Source organism: Cyanistes caeruleus, chromosome Z (genome assembly GCF_971803275.1).
Source record: "Cyanistes caeruleus chromosome Z, bCyaCae1.hap1.1, whole genome shotgun sequence".
NCBI classification, from domain to species: Eukaryota; Metazoa; Chordata; class Aves; order Passeriformes; family Paridae; genus Cyanistes; species Cyanistes caeruleus.
The window spans coordinates 64830596-64857784 of NC_141732.1; the positions used below are offsets into that span (position 1 = coordinate 64830596).

At 38.2% G+C, this 27189-nt stretch overlaps 2 protein-coding genes and 1 long non-coding RNA gene across 13 annotated transcripts in view; 2 read left to right on the forward strand and 1 right to left on the reverse strand.

The window, feature by feature from the left end:
- ARL15 (ARF like GTPase 15) overlaps nt 1-25381 on the forward strand; it is a 284774-nt gene extending 259393 nt beyond the window's left edge. For 8 of the 9 annotated variants that reach the window (XM_086866969.1, XM_086866968.1, XM_086866972.1 and 5 more), the window contains one exon: nt 1256-5145. In XM_086866969.1, coding sequence (XP_086723095.1) covers nt 1256-1408 — 153 coding nt within the window. In that variant the 3' untranslated portion in view covers nt 1409-5145. Of the gene's footprint in view, nt 1-1255; nt 5146-25212 lie in introns of those variants that run through there. The other variant, XM_086866975.1, reaches the window with a different exon arrangement.
- On the reverse strand, nt 2217-24593 carry LOC147648522 (uncharacterized). 3 transcript variants are annotated; one of them, XM_086866980.1, is made up of 3 exons: nt 24227-24593; nt 21124-21236; nt 2217-2877 (listed from the first exon to the last, which is right to left on the reverse strand). In XM_086866980.1, the coding sequence occupies exons 1-3, from the start codon at nt 24235-24237 to the stop codon at nt 2702-2704; spliced, it is 300 nt and encodes a 99-aa protein (XP_086723106.1). In that variant the 5' UTR covers nt 24238-24593; the 3' UTR covers nt 2217-2701. The 3 variants fall into 3 exon arrangements, 2 of the variants coding, with proteins under 2 accessions (XP_086723106.1, XP_086723105.1); XM_086866979.1 differs by lacking the exon at nt 2217-2877 and adding an exon at nt 16949-20253; XR_015280076.1 differs by lacking the exon at nt 2217-2877 and adding an exon at nt 20779-20995.
- Nucleotides 7274-18367, forward strand: LOC147648523 (uncharacterized). Its single transcript, XR_015280082.1, has 2 exons — nt 7274-15452; nt 18120-18367. It is a non-coding gene; the product is annotated as an uncharacterized LOC147648523 (long non-coding RNA).
- Nucleotides 25382-27189: the final 1808 nt, after the last annotated feature.

Here is a 27189-nt window from a genome sequence, read left to right on the forward strand (position 1 = left end):
TAGGGTGCTGCTCTACTGCCTACCATGTTATGAGTAACTGTTCCTGTAACTGTGCTGTGTATTTACAGCACACTCTGCACTAAAAAAAAAAATCTAAGAGTATTTGGCAATGATTACAATGAGCAAGAATGTGCAAACTAAGTCAAGACTAAGTATTTCTTTTGATATATGGACAGTAGGAAGAATTTATATATATATTATATATATTATATAAATATATATAATATATATATATATATATAAAATATATATATAATATATATATTATATATATATATTATTATATATATAGTTAGATATAGTTTTGCATTTTAGTTTTTACTAAAAGTCTATTGGACAAATCAAACATGAGTAGATTTTGGGTGAAATACCTTCAAAGACTAAAATTTTATGAAAACAGTAAACTGTGGACCAGTATAACCTGAAGGCTTGCTGTTCTCTTCTAAGAGACATCAAAAACATGTTTTGATATTGTTCTTTCTGTTCTGAAAAGTGATTGGAGTATACTACTAAATTAAATTTTTTCCTTTCTCAGGCTTTCTGGATCTGTGTTTGTGTTTTGGCAGTTGTAATGTCAGTAATGATTTGTGTTTCCAAGAAGCTGCCTCATGTTTCATGTATAATATTTATTACTATCCTACTAACATTAGTGTGTTAGTCTTCAATGTTTAATTTTAGAAGAACTAAGTAATTTTTGAAGAATTTTTTTATTTGTATAGATTTATTTTGGTCACAAAGAGATGCTATGCTATAGCTCATGTTTGACTGGAATGCTTAGGATCTGTACATTTTTTATGTTTCATTTGTGAAGTTAGAGTATTATGGTGACCAACTCTGTATCTTAAGTGTTTACCAATAAGAGTATAATGAAACATACATTTTTAACATGGAAATGCAAACACAACCTAAAATTTCTTATTTGATTTTGCTGTTTTGGATATGAGCATTTTGAGCACATGTTTCATGTGCTTTGCTGTTTGCCTCTAGTCAGTACAATTCTTTCTCAGACCTCCCATGCTGTTAAATGTATGGGTAGAATGGTAGCTTCCAAGCAGGTCACTCACCCCTAAAGAAAACACTTTCAGGTCATGTCATATAACCTGTATTATAAGAGCAGCTGTGGGTAAGATTCCAAAAATGAATATCCTGATTTTTTTACATGTGTTTTGTTTGATCTAGTTTGGTTTGGTTTTTAGATGTGAGACAGAGAGTTGTCATGATGTAATACATTGGTCTCTCTTTTTTTTCTTAATAGATAAAAAAATATTTTGAACTTGAGCCACTTGCACGTGGAAAGCGCTGGATTCTTAAACCCTGCTCCCTGGATGACATGGAGGCAGTAAAAGACAGCTTCTCCCTTCTAATAAACTTGCTAGAAGAGAGAGACTTCGAACCTTCAAGAATGTGAAAGCCAAGAGAAAGAAGAGGTTCCCACGCATCATTGTACCTGCTCACTCTGTCACAGCTTAATTACAGTGTAGTATCAAGGCTGAGCTGTGATATGTTGTTCATACAGAGTTAATGCAGAATGCCCTTTGGTTAAAATAAATGTTCTGTGAATCAGGTACACAACTATTTCCAGTAAAGTTGTCTACACTACTGAAGTAGGAAGTTCCTCTTTGTTTACCACTATATCTGCACACTGCATGTTGCTTTCTTGCATCGTGATCATCCTTGGTAGAAAATTTTACACGCACAAAAATAACATAATTCGTAAAGGAGGAATTCCACATGTTACCTTGAATTTTAAAAAAATAACTAATGTCTAAAGAATCTCCGAATCTAATTCAGCTTGTTTATTGACCTCACATTATGGAAAAGCACAGCCACTGAGAACCTTAATAGGATACCTAAAAGGCAAGCAGTTTCATGTTAATGCAAAGGTTATTCCTGAGGTTTTACTAAGTGAAAACACAGTCGAGGTAGTTGACTCAACAAGGTAGTTGAATGTCTTCTGAAGTCACTGCATAACCCTGCCAGAGGCAGTATGGTATTTTGCTGGAAGATTGCTGAAAAGTAAACTAATAAACAGATGTGCACAGATAAGAGTTCTTGGGGAAAATAGCTGACATAAACTGGTGTGACATACACAGGTAATCTAAGTATAAAGATTTTAGAAGTATATGAAAGATTTTAGAAATATGCAGAAGTTGGATAAAGTAATAGTTTTCATTAAAAGTAGTTTTCCATAAGAAAAGCAGGGCAAATATCTGTTAGTTCATCTGTGGAGGCTTTATTACTAGTTACAAATATAAGTGATTTTAAATACTTCCTTTATCACTCATTCATAGACTACTACAGTTATTGTAACATTGCCAAGGCATCTATCCTGTAATTCAGGGTCTTCCACTCTTCGTACTATAAGCTTCTCTTTTCAAGGGGATCATATCTTGTTCTTTCAAATTTCTTCTGGGCTAAGTGTTACTTAGAATACAAAAAAGTAGTCATTGGAAAAAAACCATTTGTAATACATTTAGAAAACATGGATTTGGTTCACGTAACACAGTCCACTTTTCCTCTTTCCATGCTTTCCCTGTTGTAGATTTGCAGTATTTTGGCTGCCTTTTGCTGATTTTTAAAAACCTCATAAACTGATTTTGTCCATTAAAGAAACGTGCCAGGCCACTGGTTCACAGTGACAACAGGGTATGTGCAGATCAGTCTGGACTGGTGCACGCCTGGAATGCTGTGCCTTGAGCATTCAGCTACCCTTGTGCAAGAGTGTCTGCAAACACAAACTCGAGTGAGGTGTCGTTAGTTCCTCGTCAACTCTGCTTCTGTCTTCAAACACACAGCGCCTTGTTTTCAGGCCTTTAAGCAACATATCTTTCCATTCTGAGCATCTATCTTCTGTTTGAAGTTTATCGTAGTTTCTCACTAGTTTATTTGGGGATAAGAAAATAGTAAAGATCAGCTTTTAAATGCTCATAAAAGCCATTTCTCTATTATAATTTTGTCTTTGTTAAACAAAAGGTTTCTCACAGGTATTTTAGGTTATTTTTCAATTTCCGTGAATTTCTTGCATTGCTCCCACTGTTTTAACTGCTTCCTATTATCAAAAAGAAGCTGGGAAAACTGGTAAACTCCTTGTTTAATTTTGAGATGGAATAGGCAGGAAGCCTGAAGGGCATATCCTTGCTTTGTTTTATATTCTCTTTCCTGCCAGGTCAGTTGTCTCACTGCTAATACTCTTGGAAACAACCAAAAACTGGAATTGTTCATTTTAAAGCACAGAGGAGTCCTGCTTTGATTCAGTTCTCTCTGCACACTTTAGTTGGCACCCAGGTGCCCATCAGTTTCTCATGTGGGGGCTAAGGATGTTCCTTTCCTTGGATTTAAAGAGGAGCTGGATCTAATTTACATTTCCAAACTCTCTCTTTGCTGGCATGAGCTTAAAGGCTACAGAGTCCCCAGATTTCCACAAGGTCCCAAAATTTCTGTTCTATTTAGGGACAATGAAGAATAAGTGGGGAGGAGGAGTAGGGAGCATTATTTCCCAGGGAAGGTAAGCAGTTTGGGAAGGCAAAATGAGGGATTCCAAGCTTTTACTGCTTTTTCATTTGCCATAGCTAGAAGATGTGAAATAACTTTTTTTTTTTTACTATTTTCCCTTGCTTTTGTTTAGTTATGGACCAAAAGGTACAGGAGATGAAAATAAGCCCAACTGTATTGCATTCTTGAAGCTGTACTTATTTCTACCATCAGAGTTTGTCTGGTCCAAAAACTTGAGTGGCTCCATGTTACTTTTTGGTTGTGATCTCCCAGCTACGCACTGTTTGAAGGTGCTACATGAGTAACATGGAAGGGCCCAGGAGGTCCATGATTATGTGGTTTTGGAGTATGCCAGTGGCTACTTAGACTAGGACATTTTGATACTTCAATATTTTTCCTTTAGGCAAATGTTAACTGCACAGAAGCAGTGATTTTAATTTTCAGAATTATTTTGAGTATGCTTTTTCTTACTAATACAGTGATCATTCCTCATCACAGGTTGAAACAATACCTCATAACTGCTAAAGGCTAAGACCAACACTTAACTTTACTTTGAATGTAGTACTTCTGTGGTTTTGTGTTGTAGATGGACTTAATGGATGTGTACCTTTTTAATGTCTATAAACAACTTCACCTTTTTATGAGGGGATAACAATGTTCATAGCAGCTCACGTCACACTTCCTTGTCTATAGTGTTGTTGAATGCTCTGGCTATGATAGAATATGTAAGCACCATGCAGTTTTCATTCAAATAACCAATTTCAACTGCTTTGGATTTTGTTTGTTTGTTTGTTTGTTTGTTTGTTTTAATCTTTTCATGTGTGTTTGTCATTTAGGTGGGATAAACTGGGCACTAGGCTTTACTTTCCATGCAAGTTCATTAGGGAGTGAACATTGTCTTTTTAAAAAAAGATATTGTGCTTTAATGTTCTTTAGCCATCTGTTAAATTACTTTGTGTGTGTGTGTGTGTGTGTGTGCCCACACTGGGCTTCTTCTCAGACCTGTGGCTGTCTGCAGTGTCTCAGCCGTCAGAATGAAAACATTATCAATCAGTATCCAACAACAGCTGGTTTTGACAACCTTCTGTCTGCTACCTAATGCTTTACAACTCATCAGTAAGGCTTCTTTGTCTGCCCACTCTGAGCTGGTAATCTTAACTGCTTCATGTTGTGTCCTGTACTTGTACTTCTAGCATTTGTATGGCTTAAAAGTTAAGTCTTAGTGGATTTTGATATTCTTTCTTGCTGTATAATGCTCCATGTGTATCTTAGCTTGCCTATTCAAACGCGCTATACAAAAATCTGTGATGTATTATTTCGTTTAACTTCTTGCATTTCATTATATTTATAGAAGTTGCAGATTTTTGTACCGTATTACTTAATACAGTTGCCTTTTTGTAATGGCAATTAATTTATATTACAAAAGTTTGTATCTTTACTGTAGTCAAAAGTATTAGTTAACTGCCATATTATCTTGACTTTATACTAAAAATACAGTGTCTATACACAGAAGTTGACCCAATCAAGTGGTCAACTGCTGACATGGGGAACTTGTACTGTTTGTGATTTATACATGATTTCCACTATCAAAAAAAAAAAAAAAAAAAGAAAAAAAAAGAAAAAAAAAAGAAAATAAACACTGTGTCAAATTGACTTGATAAGTTTCTGTTTCTTGAGTAAGTAGCCAGTTTGGGAGCATGGCAAATTACCTTGATTTGGATTCTTCAAGATAAATTATTTACTCATAAGTGAAAACAAATACTACTCTATAATCATTGGTACATATACATACATATATTCACATTCTATTTCATACGTATGTACATGAATGTGCAGCATACATAGTTGAACATTCATGTACAAACATGTGAAATAGAAACTTCCAAAAATCTGCTCATTTCTTTCCACAGCAAGATGTTGTTACTCTGGAAGCGAGTTTATTGGTTAAACAGAGATTGGAATAATCCCTGCACAATTATTCCATAATATTAAATAGAGGGACATGTTTATGTGACTAGAAATTCTTTTTAAATAAATGACGTGGCAAAATACATATAAAAACCAGAAGCTACAGAAGCTGAGCAAAGGAATATATTCTGGGAAAAATAGAAACTTGCTGAAACAACTCAGTGTTATCCTATCAAGCACTGTTTGGGTAGAAGGTACTCTCACAGTGCAAATTGTAAAAGCTGATGGAAGAACACCACTGCTAAACCAGACTGGAGATGCTAATGCAATTACTGAGGTATGCTTTTTTCATGTCGCTGTTTTTTAATTCTCTTTCTTAACCAAGTCTAGGAATGAAATGGAAGATTTTTATACTGAGAATTCTTTTTAATCCTTTTGTTTCATACAAATAAGAATTGAAAACCATCTAATCATGCTTCGTTTGATAGCTCTTAAAAGAATTTTCATTAGCTCATTAGCCCTTTGACCTAATAGTTTAAACAAATAAAAACATCTGTTTGTGTCAGCTGTAGGATTAGTCATCCAGGGCCCAGGTTAACATGAGGATAAGAGGGAGTCCCATATCCTGCATATAAACAAAAAACGTACCTTTTTCAGCATCTGTAGTTAAAAGGGACACCTGAAATCAAGTACCCTGTACCAAATTCTGTTAGGTGAAGACACTGAAGAAGATCATTACCCATTTCTATCCTCTACCCTCATGAGTGAACTGACTAATTTCATTGTGTGGGTTTGAGTGAAGATGAAGTGTAATTTAAATAGTTCTGAGATATTTTTTCTTAATTCTACCTGCTTATAATATATTAAAGCTTTTATCACAGCTATGTTTAGAGAAGTCAAAATAGGCTATATATAATTCTTGTTCATTCACTGGATTTCATAGGAAAATGTAATATGTGGTATTCTGGTAAGTTTTAATGGGATATATTCAGGACAACCTTACTCATGGGGGACGTGTTTGTGCATCAAACATGTCAGCAGTTCCTTTTATAATTTCTTAAATATACCTTGTTTTTTAATCACTGAGTCTCTCTAGGAAAGGCAGAGATGTAAATGTCAGTATTGCTACTAACAGTAGTCTATGGAGCTCCAGTTGCCTGTGGCAATAAACTGGGAGACAACAAAAGTATTCTAATCTTCTTGTCAGGTTTACAGAAAACCCAGCTGAAGTAATCAGCAAAAGGCCCTGTACTGGTTTGGGATGATTATGGCAAAAGTGACATTCTTCACCTGAAAATAGCCTGAATCACAGAATATTCTGAGTTGGAAGGAACCCACAGGGATCACTGAGTCCAGCTCCTGACCCTGCACAGCATCATCCCCAAGGATGGTGCCATGTGCCCAAGAGCGTTGTGCAAATGCCTCTGGAACTCTGTTAGGCTTGGTGCTGTGACCATTTCCCTGGGGAGCTGTTCCAGTGCTCAGTTATCCCCTGGGTGAAGAACCTTTTCCTGATATCCAACCCAAACCTCCCCTGACACAACTCCAGGCCATTGCCTTGGATACTGTCACTGGTCACACAGAGCAGAGATCAGTGCCTGCCTCTCTGCTTCCCCTCATGAAGAAGTTGTAGACTGTGATGAAATCCCTCAGTCTTATCCAGGCTGGTTTTGGTAAAGACCATATTTGTAATAAAAAGCTGTTGTAATTAATTTCTAAGCACAGAAACATTTTCTCACATATAAAAAATCTATATATATAACTATATATATATGTATATATATTTGAAAACCTGCCCACTTGCTAAGAAGCAAGAGGCATGAATTATACCTAAAAATGTCAACAAATAAAACCAGCCACCACAGTACTTCTTTTTTCACCTATCACCTTGCAAAAGTGAAATGCTATTGTTCGTTTTATTGCCATGCCACGTAACTATAATTTATTGTATTTCAGTGTGCACTAGAAAGCATTTGCATATAATAAGCAAAAGAAGACAAAAATCCCTTTGTGGGTTTGCAACTTCCATATATGAAGAGCTGCCATCTTTCAAAGGAAACACTGAATGTTGAAATACAGGAGCCGTATAACCTGTTATAAAACACTGCCAGCTGAAATGCTAAATCATGGAAATCCCAAACAAAAGGTCTGGTAATGTTCAAATGCATAATCCCAGAGATGGTATTCAGGAGAGAGGAAACCATGACTTGCATACAAATGTTGCAAAACCGAAACAAGTTTAACAGCCAATCACATAGCAAAGTATTTGGTGTTTTCACAATATGAAAGTCTTGAATTCAGAAGTTTGATAGATATTTCAGGATCAAAAAAGCATTCTGTAAAAATAAATGTAAAGAGTATAATTTTATAGTAGGTTAACATTCTGGGCTTGTCAGTTTCAATAAAGTCCCTTTAAAGCAATAATTCCAGCTGTGCATTAAAGTTGGGAATTTAAAAATCTCATCTATAGAAATTAATCCATTTTGTGTTCTGTTAACATACACTAAAATAGCATTTTCTGTCTTTTGTCAACTCATTTATTTGAAAGCACATATTCTAGAACTTCCTCAGAGAAACTTACACCCAAATTACTGCATTATTGTAACTTTCAAACACCCCATTCCTTCCAGTATCAAGTTTTAATGGTTGTGAAAACTTAATGCTTGTGAAAACAAATTAGTAAACAAAAAGTTTACTAAACTACATCAGAACTATTTTATTATAGCGTTGCCATGTATGGTAATTTTGTAGGACCCAGAGATTCAACGTATGAATGGTATTGGCACCATTTAAAATTAACACTGATTAACTGCAATATCTAGAAAACTTTTTCCTTTTTTTTTTTGTCTAACAGGAATGCAATATCATGATTTTCTCAAGATTTATCTTTCTGCAGAGAAGAAATTAGCATGCATTTTCAGTAATATGAGCTATAACAGCATTAGTCCATTTTTAATAAATTGCTTTGTTTGCCAACTAGGTAGCTGTAATTCTCTCTAGTTTACACATGAGTGGCAGAATTAAAAGAATTAAATTGAACTTCCTCCAAGTATTTGAAACTAAGGTTGATTTTTAGAAATGCTAATTGCCTTGTCTAAAATATTTTTTGCATGATTTTCAGGAGTGTGATTGATGCAGGAAAGTTCACTTTTGCCTTTAAGATATAGAGCATGACCTTTTGGTTACAGTAAATACAGTACTTCAAGTCTGTGAAAGTCATCACATATACTAAAGGTATTGAGACCATTTACCTCACATTCCTTCCTATTAGCTTCCACAATTAACATGATCCACAGCTGAAAAAATAATTCTGGTTGTCAGTGATAAATGGGGTGAAATCGTCAATCACTGAAGTTGACAGTATTATTTTCAAAAGATATTGCAAACAAATGTTTACCCAAAGATAGGAGTATGTTGCTTGTTGCTGAGTCTTTTTTCTTTGGTGTTCTTTCATTTCATTTACATGGCAGGATAACTTCAGGGCTCACTCTCAGACTAAAGAGAGCTCCTTTTCCTTTTCTATATATTTTTTTTTTTTTTTTTTTTTTTTTTTTAATTTCTGGAGCATTAAGAACACCAAACATCCATGCACCAAAATATTTAACAGAACAAGGAGCATTCTTGGTAACCCTCTGAGATCTGAGATGGAACATCAGCTCTTTGTTTGTTTTCTTTTCTTGGTATGATGCGCAGACCTGAGATTTTGGTTCAGGCCTGTCTCCACTGAGAGGTGCCAGTAATATAGGATTCTACTATTATGGGCTATATAAATATCTTGCCTATTTTTAGCACTCACTTTTGATCTCTGAAGAATTTTAATATCAAGGTCAAAGATGGTGGTTTCATATGTAGATGTATTGGTGACATAGACATTTAAGAAAATGCATGCTGTGCTTGTAGATTAGAAATATATCGTTGTCTAGGTTCTCAATAATGAGGACAAATCTTCCATAAAACCACTGTGGGATGGTGAATCTTGTTCTGTCTGCTTATGAGAGATTCAGAATGAAGTTTTGATTTTAGGTTTTGGTTCAAAACAAATTAAACAGAAACTATTTTTTCTTTCAAGTGTGGTATGTGAATATCAGTCATTAGAATATTCTCAAGTGCTTGATCTGTGATAACCATTTCACATCTAACCTGATTAAGGCCTAAGGAGGTTTTCACTACAAGTCAATGTTTCAAGTTAGTGACTGGATCCTTTTAATTTCTGCCTGCATATAACATTTTAAAACCCCTTGATGTTCACACCTGTTTGCACATCTCTGTCATTCTGTGTCACACAAGTGTGCCCTTGGAGTGGTTGTTAACACAGGTCTGGAATTCTCCTGGCATCCAAGGACCAGTTCATTCATGGTTGTCATGAGACAGAGTATTCTGTTCTTTCTTAATCAGATTATGCATGAAGGCTCATTTTCTTTGTGTTTTCGTATCTGCTTATTTTGGGTGGGAACTCTGGTTCGTACAGTAATTGATCTTTGATGCTGGGTTTATCTTTCATCAGAGCAGGGACTATTATAGGAGGATAGTTCTGAGACTCCCTTTTATGATCAGAATTACACTTTACAATACAAAAAGCTAGAAAATGTAACTGTTAGTAGACGGCTTTGAGTATAACCAAAAGCCAAGATCAACTGTGCATTGCTCCAGCTGACCATGCTGAAAGTTGATTCTCATTTACTAATGTCAGAATTAAACCAGAAAAAGTTGCCAAAATTAGATAATGTCTGGTTCTGCATAAGGAATGCAGAAGATGAGCCTGGTGAGGTGTGAGCCACCATTCTGAATGGCACTGAAATCTCCAGCATTGATGCCTTCTCAGGAATGAGCATCTGCCTGAGGCTGTGACCTATTAGATATTTGTTTGCCACAGAGCTGAGGGGAGACATCAGTTTGAGGAGGCCTCAATAGCTCTTCCTCAGCAAGTAATGCCAACCCATGTCCTCCAGGGGTGGGTGCTAGTGATCTGCAGCAGCTGCTCCAGTGGAGCTGCTTGCTAGTGGTGCCTTTACCACAGGAACCCCACCTGGCTTGTCAGGATTGGTGTGGAGTTTACAGCCAGGGACCAGCCATGCCTGGTTTTCCAAGACAAGCACTTTTCAAGGTGACGAAAGAAGAACTGAAATGGGAAAATCACTGCTGGTGGCATGCCTTCACACCTGTCATGCTGTATTACAGTCTCAGTCTTTGATTATTGGTCCCATAAAGGTGTCATTTTCTTCATGTTATTAAAGCAATTACAGTTATTATACTTAATTTGTCCTTTCCGAAGGGAGCAAGAATAAATGAGGGAGGATTTGCATACAAATTGAGCCTGATGTGGGGGGAAATTGCAGCAGGTGGTGAGGCTGTGAGATGTTACACAGGAGCATGGCTGGAGCTGCCCTCCTCCGCAGCCCTTTGCTGGTGACCCTTTGAGGAATGTCTCACAACTGTCTGGTGGATTCATTTGAATGAGGGACAGTTTGGCTCACTGTCATCCTGGGCAGATCAAAGCCTGTGCCTTGGCCGGCTGCATGGACAGAGGAGGCATGTGAAAGGTCTCCCCTCCCCCAGGGGAGTCCTTTTCCCTGGCACTGCTCAGCCCTCCCCACTACTCTCAGGGACATCCCCCATTCCCATGCATCTTGTCACAGGCTATCATGAATCACTACCATAAATAACAAAGATGCTAATTTTTGGAATGCAACTCTATGAACTTCTTCAAAAAGCATTTTCTGCTGTAATCTGTTCCATCAGAAACCTGTTTTTTCTCTTCATCTACATCTGTTACTCAGTACTAATCCTCATATTACGCCCTCTCAAGCATTCCCCTTGCATACAAGGCTCTCAAAAGCAAACACTTTTAAATACATTTCTGCACTTTTAGAGAAAACAAACAAATAAACCTAGATGTCAGGATGTTCAGATAACATACAATGTGTTTTTATTTAATTTGAAGAGATACAAGAAAAAAGACATGTTGACCTCCCTCCAGTAAATTTTCTCAAGAACATTGCAAAATACATGTAAACTCCCTTGGCCTATTCAACCTTTCCAGATGCATCACTCTCCTGGGTAGTTAGACAGATGTAGAGTCAAGTGGGAGTGTGGATAAGCATGTTGGATACCATCACTGTACTGAAATATGTAGACCTCCATATGGTAAGGAAAATGCCATCATTTTTTTCCCCCCACTTTCAAGTTTCCTATGAGGAAACTTTAGCCATATCTGTGGTTACAGAACAAAGGAAAAATCTTGTCTACATGCATTTTATAAAATATCTCCTTAATGTAATCATTTATGGGCTGTGATAGCTGGAGTACATAAATTGTTTCAATATTTATTTCTCATTCAGAATTGCTTGGATTTTTCTTCACCTGTCAAAATGACTTGCTTCTATTGAGCAGTGTCTGTTCTGCATGTCTATATTCTGTGGTTACTTTAAGGCCACAGTATATCAGATTCAGTTTCTTAAACTAAAATTATAGAAAATTCAGACAGAAAAATATTACCAAAGTAACTCAATTAAGGAGTCCTGTGGGAAAGATCCTTGTATATGCTCAAAATGCACTCAGAGAAAATATGTTGAAAAAAAATAAAAAATATTACACTGTTTCAAAGGATGTAAATATTACCAGAACTACTTTAGTAGATATGCATACCTATAATTAACTTTATTTTGAAATTTTGTCATCTGTCCCCCATTTCTCTGTATATCTTTATTACACCCCTTTCCAAATAGCACATGGTCTGATTTTGATGCCCAGTAGAATTCCCTGTCCTCCTGAAGTTATCCCAAGTATCAAAATTAGATCATGACTTGCCTACTTTCATGCTAAAGCAGTTTATCAGTTCTTTGACAGGGACTTACAGCTCCCTGTGGTGCTGCTGGTCTCAGAAACCATTTGGATTATACCTTTTTCGCTCTACCTGTGAATTTGTTGCATATCTGCAGCATTTACACAGCGTGGAATGAGCGTCCAGTGGATGAAAATCTTCAGTTAATGAAGAGACAGGACAAAAATATTTGGAGAAAGAGAGCATTTCCTTAGCAGAGAATGGGTGCAGGGTAAATTTAGTGAATCTATATTACCTGACTAGAAGGGAAGATAAGTATCACTTTACCTCACACAGGACAAACGTAGTTCAGAAACAGAGGTTTAGTTTATTGATCCATCACCTTCAAAAAACCCTCTAATCCTTGGTCATGGTATCATGGATGTGAGTCTCAAGGACCAGGTAGAAGAGGCAAATTTTTTCTCTTTGTCTGACCAGGTCACTCTGTCGTTTTTTCCCAGGACAGGCAGGTTTACTTGATTTTTTTTCCCATTTCAAGGCCATTGTGTGGTTCCCTGAGTAGGTAGGTCTGGCACCTGCCCAGAAACTGACTGGTTCAGAACACTTGTCCTCACCTTACCTATTCAGCTAAAAGCATAGAAACCAACTTTTATATATTTGCTGCTTCTTTTCTTGATCTTCAGGATCCTGAATAAGGCCCCAACATCCAAAGGATGTGATACCTCTTCTCATACAGCCATAGTAGCTATGAGACCTGGGAGTGCCTTGAGCAGTGACTTGGCTGCAGACAGCATCTTCTTCATGGAAGGTAGTGTCTGTGGCACAGTTTGGCACAAAGGCTGCCCAACAGCACAACTTAGTTCCCTTAAAAACATGGCACAGCATCTCTGCTCAGACCATTGCCAGACAACATCTCAAAATCATTCTTAATTGACTGTTTATCTCAGATTCCCTCTCTCAAGCAATTGAAATCTTGCTTGGAGAAAAGGCTTTTTTGAGAATTTTACATACAACTTAGTGTGGAGAGTACTAAGGCTGTAGTGCTGTCTTTGAAGGATGCCAGTTTTGTCTGGAGCCTTCCACAGAATCTCCATTGTCCATTGGATTTGAGCTGAGACCCATTGTGCTGCTGACATTCAGACTATGATCACATAAACAGTTGCTTACAGGTGTAGGCAATAGTTTGAAGCATGCATATTTTCAGACAGCAACTGCTGCATGCCCTGTAGCTATCTTGCAATCCAGACAGAACAGTTAAAACATGAAGTTGTGTCAATGTTTTCCCATTTTTATCTAGGTTTCATGGAGTGCCTTTGAATGTCTGTTTGGGCAGTACTAGCTGTTAGCTCTCTAGGGAAGATGTTTTGTCTGATATAGTGATCTACTCCTACCAATTCTCTTTTTCTCACATCAATATTTAATCAGTGCCATAGATTTGTGTTGTTGGAACATCCTGACTTAGCATCATTATTCTCCTATAGCTCTGTCTCCTTTGTTATTCAAATAGCTTTACAAGCCCACAGCATTAAGCCTCACTCTATTCTTTACAAAAGTGAGGACTTTTTTTCTTCCATTTGGCAGAGAGAGAGATCAAATGCAGAATGATTTTGACCTAAAGATCATCTGAACTCTGAAGCAGTGCTGGTGCTTAAGCATAGGCTCTCACTGCAGTGCTTTCCCTATGCAACTAAGGCCTCCCACAGATGAGACCAGCAAAGCAAGTTTGTAATCCTTTCATGTTAAGCTTCCCAAGGCACTTTCACTTTGGTAACTCAATGAAATTTGTCTGGTAACAAGGGGCTCCATTTCACTAATCACAACTAGCATGCAGTTCTCTAGCACCTTGCAAACAGTTATAACTCTCTTCCACAGCTGTTCTGCAGGGAAGACAAGGTTGTGTCCCCAGCATGGCTTGAGTTTTAGTTTTGTCAGAGTCCTTTGGGAAAAATCGGTGATTTTGATTGCAGTACTATGATTTTAGGTAGGCAATGTGTACAACGGTGTAATTTCATCTGGTACAGCCACTGTATATTTACTTCTTGTATCACATTAAGAAGATGATTGAATGACGGTTTTCATGAAAGACTAATTTTAAAAAATCTTTTGTCTAAACATTTCATAGATTTATCTTTTATGTGGTCTGTGCAAGAAAGGATCTGTTGTTAATTTCTTTCAGCTGTAACTAGACATTCGCATATATCTTTTAAGCCATATGAAGTCAAACCCAGCTAGCCATAAAGAATGGATATCTGTTTGGAATCTGTTCTATTGCCTATTTCTAACCCTCTGTAACTATTGGATTGATGGACAGTTATTTAAATGTGTTATTTGTTTTTTGCTATAATTCAAATCAAATATTTTCTAATTTTGAGGCAAAGTTCAAACTGTTTCTATTTAAACTGAATTGTGCTATGTGGCCACTTCAGCCTCAAATATGTTGAACTATGTTGATTCACAATTTCACTGGAAAAACAGGGAAAGAAATTAAAATTTTCTTTAAATGGAAGTTATTTATGATTAAGTAACTTATTTTCAAATGAAAATATACTTGTAAATTAGATGTGCCATATTACGTCTCTTCTGAACATGATATATCCATCTGTACAGTTATCCCTGACTCACCAGAGCTGAATGGCAATTGAACACTGTTCAACTGTGAGTCACTTGTGCCACTTCTTGCAATCCATACTTAGTTTTTCAATTGGTTTGTTCCTACCTACTGCTCTTGATGCTCTGAAAGGACTGCATGCAGATACATTGCAGCAGATGCTTGTTTCAGGTACATGTGGAGAGAGTATACGCCTTGCTTCTTTCTGGTTTCCCTCTGGAGTTGTTTACTCCATACTACTTCATACAAGATTAAGTTCCATCCATCTTATTTTCATGAATGCTTTCCAATGAAATGCTTTGGGATGACTAATACCCAGGTGAACCTGCAGTCTCCATCTGGTTTCTTTGGCGGTGCATTTATGAGAAGTTTATTTCTGCCCTTACTCCTCATCTTCAGCCTCAGTTTCCACTATGGCAATGTAGGGCAGCAGCACCGAGAGCCTAAAGTTTGTACTGACCAGTGTATCCCTTTCTCAGAAAAAAGCAGTCTAAATAGTGGTACAAACTTTTGTCTTACTTCACAGTTTTCAAGATAAAATAAACTGGTTACCTGCTTAATTTTAGCTTTCTTGTAAATCTTCTAACAGTCATCAATCTTCTACACCCCAGCTCGCGCACACCCCAGCTCAGCAAGCACAGTAACAGAGGCTCACCAAGATGAGTAAGTTTACTGCAGATTCTAAACATGTGGCACAATTTTAGTGCTGTATCGTTTCAATTTTGTGATGTTATCTTTTCAATTAAGAGGTTGCTGTTTCTTTTGTTCATTGAGACAAAAGCAAGAAAACAAACACATAACAGGCAGTCCCTGCTTTGCAGTATTGAAATAGATGAAATAGATGAAACGTTTCACTATCTTGACTGTATCAGTGCACACAAGCTGGATAAATTGAGTCCTCTGACCCTAAATAATTGTATATGAAATGTCTCCTTTAATTATACTGAATGTGAACCAACTCTATTTTTAAGGGGTTGTATCTAGTATGTCTGTATTCAGTCCTGTTTCTTCCCCCACATCCCCCGCTGCCTTTCCTTGTTAATTCATTTAAACAGGGTTTCTTTCTGCTCAATTTGCATTCAAATGGCTGTCAGGGGACTTTATGGAAATAATATAAGTGCTTTTATCATTGTGTATTTAGTCACATGTGCTAATTTTCAAAAGATGAACTTGTCTAGCATCTTAGCAAAAGACGGAGTTAAGAGTCAAGCACCAGCCTTTTACATGGCTACAAATCCATGAACTCCTAACCAACATCCCAGTTTATGATTTTTTGGCCCAGCTGATATATCTATCTGTTGTTTCAGATGGCCCACCTTATCCTCTTTCTCTCAGATATTTTCTGCTTCTTCCTCCTTTGCAAACTACCCATCTCTAGATCCAGCACACACTGGAATGTCTTTCTGCTTTGTCCTTAGCAGTGAAACACAGTTATAATGAGTTTTGGAAATTTCACTTTGGGTGCTCTTTCTTTTCCTTAATTGCTGTTAGAGCAACAATGGGGCACATCTCACAATTAGCAGTAGCTCTGCAAAGGCCACCACGAAACACCTGGGGGTTCCTCTGTGGATTGATTCTCTCAAAGTTGAGTCTGCCCCCTCCTTTTCTCAAAGTTGCAATCAGCAGATTCCCCAACCCTCAGTGTATTTGGAAACATCTTCAGCAATTCACAGCCAAGAAAAACTTAATTTTAACCAAACCTGATTTATAAAATTGAGAATGTAGTTACAGCTTAGGCAACATAAGGTACTTTTTGGTCTGGCTCATTTAAGACCCAAGCAATTTATTCTTTTTGGCCCTTGATGACAAATGCTTCCTCCTCTGGTTTCTTGAAAATTGGAGTAATCACTACAGAAAAAGGCTTCCATGAAGCATGTAAGTTGTTAATGAAAATAGTTCATGACAGAAGCATGGTAGCTTTTCAGACAAAATGGTAGACATTTATATTTTAGATCTACCATTAAGCTGTCCCAGTGGCAGATTATCCACTTCACTTTCAAATATTTTCTAGAAGAAAGGGAGGAATTGTGCAAACATGAACATGATGTATTTCAGGCCTTTCAATCTAGTGAGTTTTTGATAATTTTTGTAACTCTTCCCTTCTTATTTGAAAAGTATATAATTTATATAACACCAAAAAAAAGAGGTCCCATTCATTATGTGAGTATGAGTTACTGATTTAATTATGAAATTCCTGAAATGGTGGAGGGTCAAAGGGGGAGTCACAGAAGTTTTCAAATCTATAGCTCAAGAAAAGTAACGTCATGTCCAAGTATATTTAGTGAATAATAATGCAAACCACAGACAAATACAGAGGAGAGGAGAAAATAAATTCCCTGGCTCAAGCTGGGAATGTATTGAATGCTTAGAGCCAGAGAAACAATAATTTAGAGGGGAGTATTTCCCTGGATTCTGCACTACTAATAAATCATTGCTGGTCATGCAACTTTCAGTGGTCCCAGCAATGATTACATTTTGTATACACTGATCACACTTTGAGCCTACATAGTGTCCTTTGTCCTGTTCTCTGCATTACTAATGCTCCAGGTGCTCTCAGGTGCTGAGGAACAACACTTATGTATAAAAAGGAAGAGGTGTGAATCTGTCTTTATGCAAAACACTCACTCATACATATACATATGCACCTCAGGTACAAGAAAATGTTATTTATGATACAAGTTTTTTCAGAATTGCCTTTATTAATTAAGAAAAGATTTTGTAAAATCAGTAGAAAACTTAAAATTTAAATTAAATTCTATTTCTGAGCATATTTTTCTTGTAGAGAGGACAAAAAGCACCATGGTGTGAGCATGAGTTGTCTTGTGTTCATAAACGACTTAAAATTCTTTGAAGAAAGGCAATTACTGAGGGGAAAGTATAGTCTGTCTGACTTGCAGTATACAATGTGTTCATCTTAAGGAACTGTGACTCCTTGGGGTGTGAACTCAGGTACAGAATACACTGTAGTAAACCTGGGGAACAGACTCTGGAGGCAGGTTCTGAGCCATAAATAGCACAAAGCCTGCAAAATTAATACAGAGGTGAGTACAGCTCACTCTTTTTGGGTTTTTTCTCCAGGGAAAGAGTATATATGCATCTTCCAAGCCATTGGAAGAGTATTCACTAATGCATGTATCGAAGTTTGTAAGGACTGTTGGGTCTGAAAACCTTCCTTCCAGAAAGGACAAAAAGTCAAAATACCCAATACCTATCAGTTCAAGAAGTTACCCAAGATTAATTGGTGGGAACTTTCAAAAAAGCTCCCTATGAGCATCTGTGAAGGACACAGAGTACTTTCTGTAAGGCAGAGTTGTTCCTCCATCCCTGCAGAGCTGGTGGAAGGACAGCCCAGAGACTGCAGATGAAAATCCTGGCACCAAGCAGTAAAAGCCTGCTGAGAGGAACAGTGAACCAGCCGCCAAACCCCAGCAGTGATGGAGAAAACTTTCTGCAGACTACAGAAGACTCTGCCAGGTGTGCTGCTACTAGGGAAGCCACTGGGTTGACTGGACCAAAGCCTGGAAGCAAGGTTTGATCTCTGTTTGAAAATTCACCAAAATAAAATGTCAAGAAAAATCTATTGCAGAGCTATGCTTACTTAGGTGTTGTCATGGTACTGAAGAATTATTACTAATTTAAGCATTAGCAGAGAAAATCACATATCAAAGCTGGGATTTAAGTTTGTCTCTTAAGCAACTCACTAATGTGAGCTGGATGAATGAACTAGAGTTTCTTCAAGGCTGAAGAAATATATATGTGGCAACAGAAAGAGCAAAATGGCTCCTGACAGTGGAAAACAAAGGATGGGGAGAGTGAAAGTGCAGAACAATGTTTCCAAGCTGAACTGGCTAGATGCAAATCTATAAGGAACTGGAAGGAGGACAGGAAGTGACCTCTTAAGTTAGAAATGTGCGAGTATAGAGCAATTTCTGTGCCTTTGAGTGGAATGTCCAGCGTCTGGATTTCTGCAATACAGATAAAACTGGGCTGAAGATTACACCAGCCCACAGTCATGCTGCTTGTACCACTCCCCTGGTCATGTGCAGCAGCAACCTGGTCCTACACAGGAATCCAATTTTGCTACAACTGCCAGCCGGATGTGTTTAATTGAAATTAACTAAAACAGAATTGCTTAGATGAAGCTCAAAATGCTTTTCCTTGTAGAAGAAAACCTTAGCTAAACCAATTAATATAGCCAAGTGGAAGATATAACCTATTTGGGCATCTCAGCGTTAACTTTCTCCCTTGACAACACCCATTTCAGAAACATTGAACTATTTACTGTCTCTGAAACATCTGGACTTTCTACTTGTTTCATAAGTCTCTAACAAAAAATATCTACACATCATCCATCAATCCACAGCCACATTCTTTTCTCACCCTATCATGATTAGATTCTTTGGGAGGTTTTAGGGGTTTTTTTCCTAATGCTTTTCTCCCAGTTTTTCTTGGACATCTTTGTATTATAAATGGGCTCTATATGCTCACTTTGAGCCATCAGAAATTAAACTAGTTTGTTATATAAGCTGGAGAAATGGGGACTTTTGGGGACCTGGCCTCTTTCCTTAGCCACAAATGTCCCATTCTGGCAAAACTGAGGCAGACCCCAATCACTGTTTGGAGCAAAACCACCTCCTGGTAAGGTGTGGAGAGCAGTGGTGTAGTGTTTTGTCCAAGATAATTTCTTGACAGGAACATCCAGGTCACTAGTTTTATTGCTAGGACTGTCCTGCTCTAAGTGAATGGAAACACCTAAATCACCCCTCTGTAAAGGAGAGAGATGCTTTTTCCATGTACTTTGTGGAAGAAAAGCTGTGTAGCCTCTGTGGGAGTCCCTCTCCAGGAACTGTGTTGGTCCTGTAAGCAGTCATTGCTTACCCAAGCTACATCTGTTGTGATATTAAAAAGTAATTGCATATCCTTTGTGTAAGTGCCATTTTTCTTCCACTTTAGAAGTCATGGGTGGGGAATCTGCCCACCCATGGGCTGGCACTGGGGGAAGGTTTCTTGCAGAAAGGTGGGGACAGTCTGCCTCAGTGACTTCAAGCAGAGGCCAAGCCCCTCTGGCCAGCACATGTTCCTCCAAAGTTTACACTGCTGAGTGCTTTGCCTTTCTCCTTCTCTTTTGCACCAGTGTCCTTTTTCCACATTTCTTTTCAGCCAGATGAGTCCCCTGACCCAACTCAGTGTGCAATTGCATATGTGCAATCAGTGCAAGACACTTGTAAAATTAGTTAGCTGTAAAAGTGCTGAGCTGAGAGCAGCAGGGAAGTCAGGAATCTGGCCTGAGCCCATCTGGGGCTGCCACGGCGGAGTTTCTCGTTCGCGAGCAGCCTCTCAGGGGCGGCCAGTTTGCTGCCAGGTAATGAGAGGAGCCGGCCGATAGTGGAGCCTTGTGTGGGGATTGTTTCATCTGTCAGGCTGCCAGGAGATACACAACAATTGCAATCTCCACTGCTCCTCCCTGCCACGAAGATTAGGGGAGTTAGTCATGTGGAGCTATGAGACTGATAGGAGAGATGATAAAAATGCACAAACATTAGACTGGTGTAACAATTAAGGAAAAAAAGGATGGTTCAAGGATGTGTGTAATTAAGAATAATGGCTTGAAGAGAAAACATCTTTTTATATGTGTTACTATTTTTACACGACTTTGTCTGGAACTCAGAAAACAAAACTGAGGAGGAATCACAATCTTTTCATTCAATATTACAAAGTGAGACCTTGCTCTTGAAAATAAATCAGCATGTCAGATTTAAATTTATTAATTTGATTTGTTTGAATACCAGATTAACTTAAAAAAAACAGTTCAAAGAGCAGACCCTTCTTTCTGATCTGCCTGTGAAATAGTCCTGTAGTGGGCAATTTAACCTTTTTAAGGGTCAACAATCCTAGAAACCCTGCTATGATTATCAAATAATTCATCCATTATTAGTAATAATCTTGTTAGTAAAAGTGATATGAAACAGAATATGCCCGAAAGAAGATGTGAAGAAAGTATGTAAGATGATTTTATTTTCTCTTCTAATCAATTTTTCTACTAGGCATAAAAAAAAAAAAAAAAATCAGAAAAACACTGGCAAAAACACCTGGGCAAAATAGCTTTTTATCAAACAATTAATCAAAGGCGCCCTCTAAAATCCCACACTGTAGGAGGGGAAGATGGCAGCTCCTATGTCCCGGGCTGGAAGGTAGGAGAGCACACCCTGTCCATGGGAAATGAGTAGTGAAGAGGGGAGGCATGGTGAGCTGGGGTGGGCAGAGGTGTCCCAGGTGCTGCTGCCAAGACCCAGTCAAACACCCAGCAGTTCTTAGCCCATCGTGTAACACTCACCAGCCCAAAGCCAGACCAGCATTTTTACCAGACATTTGCTTTGGCACCAGATGCTTGGCAGGAGGGACTGTACATGAAATCCAACCACTGGCTGCTCCTCACTCAGGGTAACTCTGGAAGAGGCAGAAAAAAGAGATATAGGATACAGGTGGGGGAAAGAGGGTGGTGAGGAGGGGAGGAAGAAAGGAAACACAGGAAAGCATGAAGAACAGGGGAAGCAAATCAGCAAGACAAGTAGACAAAGCAAGGAGTATTTTATATCAAAACCAGACTTCAGGCATATGAGAAACTCCCTCTGTTTTATCCCAGTGCTCATCAGAGCTTTCTGCACTGTGCTGCTGCTCCTCTGTGCCTTTGCCCAGCAAATTCTGTCAAACAGCCAGCTGAGTATGCACTGTGCCTCTAATACGCCAAGGCAGAGCCAGCTGCCCTTCCAGGCTGTGCTGGAAACTTGGGAAAAAGAGAAAGAAAAGAAATTCTGTTCTGCAAGGCCTGGTGGTATTCCAAGTACTTGAGACAGAATGTAGGTTAATGTAATGGGGATTTAACATCTCACCATCACTAATCAGAGTTATGAGTTTGCCAGCAAAGCCATCACAGACCACCTTTTCAGGCACTGAGAACTTAGCTATGATCATATGTTCTGGGAGTAACAAATTTTCTCTGTTTATAAAATAAAAAGTCATTTTGTGGCTGCTGAAACAGTGGAAGTGGGGATGTACAAAATGTGAGCATCTGTGAGGAACGATTGGAAGGTATGAGAGCAGGAATAGTGTCTTCTTACAACACCTTTAATATATTGAACCATAATGGGAACAGAGATAAACAGGACTCTAACTTAGGCAACTACCTTAAATTAGTAAACTCTAGAGGTTGCCGTAAATTTAATTAAAGGCTGATATAAACAGCCATGATTTTCACTGTCTTCTGAAACTGGATAACCACAAGCTTTGGCAGATGACCAGGAGAAACAGTCTCATCAGTGTGTATCCCTGAGCTGCCTTACTTCTGCCCCTGGAAGATAAAACACCATGAATCATGAAGAAAAGTGAATGGAGCAGATTGTGAAAGCTCTGCAATGAGATAAAGGGAAAGAGGCACTTCATCAGCTAGGTAGCTCTAAGACTACTCAGGGATTGAGAAAAGAATAATCAACATATTTTCTAAAACTGCAAAGCCAACAGAAGAGTGTTGAGCAATGGGTTTCTCCCTGCCCCAGATTAAGCATTTTTCAACCAAGATCTACAAGTGAAAACAGGGAAATAATCCTTCCAGATGCGTTAAATATCAGGTATTAAGCACAAATCCCATAAACTTTATTCTGTCCTTCATGTCCCCTTAGATGCAGCTCACATACTTTCATAGTACACAGTGAAAGAAAAATGCTTCATTATAAAACCTGATATTGATGTCCAGTCTCTGACATGACACTGCTTCCTACTTTGGAGAAGATACCCTTGGGCAGCAGGAAGCTCCTTTTCCCTTTGCATAAGATAGATAAATTACTTTTCACAGAACATCTTCAAAACAGAAGCATTTGCAGTAGTTTGTGTTAGTAGTCTCTGAAGTAAGAACGAGATCACCCCTGGGTCATTCACCTAATTTGATGTGCATCAGAACATTTCTGTCACACTGATCACAACACCCAGTGTGAAATGCATGCTGGCTTCACAGTGGCTGCAGAAGGGACAAAGTGTGTGGCTGCAGCACTACCCAGCAACCCTTCAGAAATCTAGACCCAGCACTGGGAGTTTTCACTCCATCACAGCTTTGCAGTGTGGGGGATTTTGAACCAGTCTGTATTGAACCAGCACTGCAGATGGCTCCCGCTGGACCATGGGCTGATGTATCAGTAAAATTAATCTAATGTGGAAAAGATATGTAGCTGAAAATATATATATATATAAAATACAGATGCAAAGAGAGAAGAGAAGGAGGTTAATGAGTTAAGGATTTTAAAATTAGACAAGATATGATTCACTGACAGTTGTTCTCAGTAAAGTGGCCAGCCTAATTAAAATATCATCAATAATCCATTAGATGACTGGCAATAGTTTATGTGCAGCAACCATTTGTTAAAATAGCTCATGTATTTCATAGCAATGGAATTTACAATTTTGTTCAGAGGGGAAAATAAACAAACAACCCTTTTAGTTTTGAAGAAGAACTTAAAAATATATGGTGTAATCCATTGCAATGTCATGTGCGTGACTCCAATGAGAATCTGAAACAATGCCTCTAATTTGTGTGAATTGATTCCATTTATCTTAATCCTGTTCCCCAAGGCTCAGGGCCCCTGTGCTCAGCAAGGCAATGGCTACGTAATTTGGCATTTCATCAGGGTGCCACCAAATTCAGCATTCCCCTGCGGAATTCCTTATTTTGCTGCAGGCAGTTGCTCAACCTTTTGTTTTCTGTCTTCTGACTTGCCTCTTACCTCCTCTCCTTTCCCCATGGGGAGAAGGTAATTGAATTCCAAGGCATGCTCCCTCTGCTCCTCCATGGAGTCAGGCAGCAGGGGGCTGGAAAGCGACCATCTGAGTGCAGCCTGTGGCCAGGAGCAGAGTAAAGCATACTGGATCACATGCTGGGCCTCAAAAGGAGCAGAGCAGCTAGGGGACCTGGGCAAGGGCTCCTGAAACTGGCTGCAAGAATGCTGCTTCCCTGGCAGTCATGAGAAAAGGGGTTTGATTTATATTTCCAAAACAACACTATGGGAGACAAGACCTTGGGCACAGGCTGGGGTCCTTTGAAAGGATGATAGAAAAAATCTCAGCTTTAGTAATTATGGGGGCAGGAGGGTGGTTTTGCAAAAAGTCAAGTGTTGCCAAGTCCTGGTCATCTGCCAAATCTGTCCAAATCTTGACAAAAAGTATTATATCTCAGGACAACTACATATAGTTTACTTAGATTTTAAAATATCTACATAAATGCTTGTGTAGGGAAACCTGTTAATTGTCTCAGAACTCCCTCACATGTATGGAACTAAGTGATATTTTGGCTTGTGTCACAAAACCTAAAGGGGTGCTTGGTGATGCACAGCCTTTCAGCTTGAGCCCCCTTCCTAAGTTTTTACTCTTTCCTCTGACAGACTCACACTTACCCATCCTTCATCTTAACAATTACACAAATGGGCCACAGCAACTGTTTCCCCCCAAGCACAGCACCTTGATGCTGGGATCTCCCATGAGGACTGTCAGTCCCCTGCTTGGAAGATGAGAGATGTTGCTTTTGTGTTGCTTTCTTTCCTGCTGAATGAGGGTCAAATGTCCCTACACCTTTCCTTCAGCCCTGGTTCCCTTCCAGTGTTTGTGACACGCTGCCTTCTGTCACACAGGGAACAAGAGGAGGCCTAGAGGACACCACTTGGAGTTTCCTTAGCTCCAGGTCCTGTCTGGGACCCTGCAGCCCATCTGTCCTTGGCTCTAACATGCATTTTCAGCCATGACTGTGTCATTCTTCCTACACTTGTAATGCTACATTTCATTTTTTTTTAATATTAAGGAACAATGTTACCTATTGGAACTCTGGGAAAAAGCTAACACATTTTAAACTGTTTAGCTGAAATAAGTATTAGCAAGTTTTTTTAGGGTGAAGCACAAAGAAAAAGAATCTTTTGGGCTTATGAAAAATGTCTAGAGAATCATAAAATGGAATTTCAGCCCATTTTGTGAAGGGGAAGCTTTTCTTGTGGAATTCTTCCAATAAAGCAGTTTTGAGAAAAAAGTTTTATTGACTGCAATATTGTCCTATCTGTGTAATGCACCATGCTATGAGTATGCCCCTTGTCTTCATTACTGCACATTCCTATTAAGAAAAAGAGAAAGTAGTTCTTGCACCATCATCACTTTGTCTCCTTCTCATCTCACCATGACATAATGAAATTGGAATTGGACGGATAGGACAGGATCCTGAAGGTCACCTCACTCTGGCAGCTTCCAGCTCAGAATCATAGCCAAAGGTGTTTGCAACAGTACAAGTTCTACCTTTAGATTTATCACCCTTCAGGAGCTTGAAATCAGCTTTTAGCACATGGGTTTCAATATAGAGCACTGGAGCTGAAAAGAATTATGTTGTTTTTCTTTACAGGAAACAATTGCCAGGATGTCATATATGTGCTGGGCAGTGGAGTGAGGCTGTACAGGAGCTGCATTTGTACAATTCCAGACAACATCTCTTGGCTGCGTCACTGTGAAGCCCAACTGAGCCTTGGAAGTCTCGTTTTTCTGTAGTAGTATAAAAGTCTAAGCAGATCAGACCTTGTTTTGTCTGGTATTTAAACTTACCACCAATGTTGTTCATCCAGGCTTTCTTGGTTTATGCTTGCATCTTCATGTGGAATAGCAGCAGAAGGAAAACAAAGCTCTTTCTTGGTTTTTGTTCTATGTACTTCTGTGTGTGTGTGTGTGTGTGTATCTGCACAGTCAGTGGCTTAAAAGACACTGTGCCTGGATCCTGCTAGGAAGTAGGAACAAACACTGCACCAAAATAGCAGGGAAGAGGACTTGCAGGGAATGTAGTGGTGTATTGTGTTAGTGACCCATGATTTCAAGTAGTTTGAACTAAGCTGCGAATCAAAGCATAGCTGCAACATGTTGCACTAAGAATCTTTAGACAAGAAATTCCATTTTGTGGCCAAATGTGACAACAAACTGTAAAGACAGTAAAATTTTGTGTGAATTACCTAAGGTTTGACTGCATCCTCTGCTATCTGTTAAAACATTGGTATGATGTTAACAAATGATAAATTTTACAGATAAAGGATATGCATGTAATTAACAGAGATTGTCTTGTCTTAATCCTTAAAAATAATAGAACAGCTTATTTCAGGTTGTTTTACTTGTAAGCAGTTGTACACATGCTCACCTTCATTTCTCCAGGTCTCATGCACTTAAATGGTGAAGTTAAATGTGCATGTAGAATTTGATCATTGCTCTTTAAAATCTTAAAAATTTTAGCAAACAAACCCAAATATAAAAAGATTAAGATTTATTCTGATGACTAGTATATAAATTTGGCTGGACCACATTTACAGGAAGAATTTTGTTTAAGAGTCTTAAACAAAATTTAGTGAATGTCTTTGAAGTCCTGTGTATCTTTTAACAATGCAAATGTCATCCTTCTGGGGGAGGGGGAAGGGAAATGATTTGAAGACCCTTTAGTTTCTAGGATGTCATGCTGCTTGTTTTTCACAATATTTCCAAAAAGTTCTAATAGCCTCTTTTTCATTAGTGTTACTTTGTTCACTCCTGAAGCTATGTGAAGTGAACATAGACTTGATATGGGATCCATTTTCTATAAATTATCATAACTAAGTTTGGTTGCTCTTTTTACCTTTTTCCAAAGTTTGTTAGAGGTTTACGGCTGAGAAATGTATGCAACAAACTTAAAGTACAGAATTAATCTGAACTTTGAAATGTCAATATGAGAAAACAGATATTGATACGATTTTTAGTCTAAATGTGTAATTATCCTTTGTTTATTAAAACACAATCATTAGCCCAACATTAAAAAAACAACGGTTGGACTTTATGCAATTTTTACTAATTTAAATTTCTCAAACAATTTAAAAATTTTTTAAAGATTGTTTAAAGTAGATGTTATGCTCTCAGGAGTCTCTTTTGAAAGAGAAAAAAATTAGAAAATAACTGCTGCTTGTTTAAAAACAGTAAAGTGTCTACAGATGCCCCTATCAAAAAAACATAGTAAATAAGTATAATATAGATTTTAGTGATGCTTTTCCTTTAGTGATTCATTATTCAGTTTATGTCTCCTATCTTTCTATGAAATGCATAGAAGTTAGATGGATGATAAAAGCACCACTGAAATGGTTGTTATTTCTCTACCTTGTTGTATGTGTAAAATCACATTTTCTTTCTATAAAGGGCCACTTTCTGAGGAAAAATATTGTAAAAACTGCACAGAACAGAGCTATTTCCCCCCCACTGCTAATTTATCAGGTCTATGTAATTGCTGAAGGCCCAGTTGTCTCCCATTAACTGTTTTTCAGGTGCCAGTGGTGGTGCTGATGTTTAATCTGCGACACTTTTCCGTACTTAGAAAGTG

What these genes read in the sequence shown, in the direction of transcription:
- LOC147648522 (XM_086866979.1), bottom strand. An exon ending in GCTGGTCTGGCTTTGGGCTG is followed by an intron (nt 20,254 to 21,123) that starts GTGAGTGTTACA and finishes TCTTCGTGGCAG; the next exon opens with GGAGGAGCAGTGGAGATTGC.